We start from the raw sequence: 1,868 nt of genomic DNA on the forward strand, positions 1-1,868 counted from the left end.
AGGAATGGTGGTACCCTGGGGCACGTGGATGGGATAAGCAACTTGTACAGGTCATTCCCAGCTAACTCATCCAACTGTGTTTGTGCTCAACTCCCTCTCTCCCAAAGGAACCGGCCTCCACCTGGTCAATGGACGGCACAGATGTGAGGGCCGCGTAGAGCTCTATTATGAAGGCCGGCTGGGGACGGTTTGTGATGATCTCTGGGACCTGGCTGATGCCCAGGTTGTGTGCAGGCAGCTGGGATGTGGCCAGGCCATTGCAGCTCCGGGCAGTGCTTACTTTGGCCAAGGCTCAGGCAGCATCCTGCTGGACGACGTGCGGTGCCAGGGAAATGAGCTGGCCTTGCAGCACTGCAGTCACATTGGATGGGGGAGACATAACTGCCACCACTATGAAGATGCTGGTGTTGTCTGTTCAGGTACTGGAACATTTCTACTTCTCCAAAATGTTTTTCTATAAATTGCATCCAACAAATGCATTTGGATGTAGGGTTACTCAGACATACTTCTGAGATATCAAAAAAAAACCCCTCATGCTGTGATATCTCTATTTCTGTGTGCATGTTGTATTCAATGCATTTGTAAGTGACATTTGTTTCCTCCATGGCATAGTTGTCCAGAGTATTTAGAGGAAAGCCCTGGTATACCCTGGCCCATGGTGTCCCACACCTCAGGGCAGGTGCCACAGCAGTGCCCTTCCCTGCCATCACCATCTGTAAATATCACTTTCAATTTAGTAATAATTTTAAAACATGTCTCTTACCTGCCTCCATTCTCTCTGTTGACTTCTGTCAAGATAAATTATGCTGGTAGAGTAATTTGTCCTGTCTTCATTCCTGAGGAACTGGGTTTCTAGCTTACACACAGACATATTCATTACTCAGACACAGTCCTTCATATGGGAACTGTCCTTTATTTGTATTCACAGAATGGAGCTCTACTGCCCCCCCCCCACTGCCTGCAATGTTGCTGTCAGAGACAAACTCCACATTAGAATCCACCACTGTTAACCAGACCAACACAACACCAATGACATCCGTTCTGGATTTGACAACTTCATGGCCAACAACCACTACACCGACAGAAGGGACTTCCATAACACCAATGCCGAGCACACTACTGTTAACAACCAGCTTGTCACAGTCGAGTACCACACTAGAAACGACAACCGCAACACAGCCTATCACTGCTCTGGAGACAAGTACTGAAGTGCCAACGACCGACAGAACACAAAGCACGACAAGGACAACAACTGCAGTGTTGGGGACGAGCTTGCCCATGGATATCAGCAGAGCAGGTAACTCTGCCCAGCATCATTCACCAAGCCACCTCATTCCTTCAGTGTTCCTTCCCACACTTGATTGCATTGGAGGATATCTCCCAGCCATGGGAAGAAAAATTGTGGTCTGTCCCTCCATCATCTCTGTCCACACCGATGGCTAATACTAGGCCAGATAGGCACCCACGAGGAATGGTGGTACCCTGGGGCACGTGGATGGGATAAGCAACTTGTACAGGTCATTCCCAGCTAACTCATCCAACTGTGTTTGTGCTCAACTCCCTCTCTCCCAAAGGAACCGGCCTCCACCTGGTCAATGGACGGCACAGATGTGAGGGCCGCGTAGAGCTCTATTATGAAGGCCGGCTGGGGACGGTTTGTGATGATCTCTGGGACCTGGCTGATGCCCAGGTTGTGTGCAGGCAGCTGGGATGTGGCCAGGCCATTGCAGCTCCGGGCAGTGCTTACTTTGGCCAAGGCTCAGGCAGCATCCTGCTGGACGACGTGCGGTGCCAGGGAAATGAGCTGGCCTTGCAGCACTGCAGTCACATTGGATGGGGGAGTCACAACTGCCGCCACCATGAGGATG

At 50.7% G+C, this 1,868-nt stretch overlaps 1 protein-coding gene across 1 annotated transcript; it reads left to right on the forward strand.

Annotated features, from left to right (window-relative positions):
* Nucleotides 1–41: 41 nt before the first annotated feature.
* Nucleotides 42–1,864, forward strand: LOC116217596 (deleted in malignant brain tumors 1 protein-like; the record flags this gene model as incomplete). Its single annotated transcript, XM_031557477.1, has 3 exons — nucleotides 42–419; nucleotides 929–1,297; nucleotides 1,575–1,864. Coding segments are annotated over exons 2-3 (624 nt in total), but the record flags the coding sequence as incomplete, so codon positions are not given.
* Nucleotides 1,865–1,868: the final 4 nt, after the last annotated feature.

The sequence above is a fragment of the Meleagris gallopavo genome (genome assembly GCF_000146605.3).
Source record: "Meleagris gallopavo isolate NT-WF06-2002-E0010 breed Aviagen turkey brand Nicholas breeding stock chromosome 8 unlocalized genomic scaffold, Turkey_5.1 Chr8_random_deg7180001686754, whole genome shotgun sequence".
In the NCBI taxonomy this organism is placed as follows: Eukaryota; Metazoa; Chordata; class Aves; order Galliformes; family Phasianidae; genus Meleagris; species Meleagris gallopavo.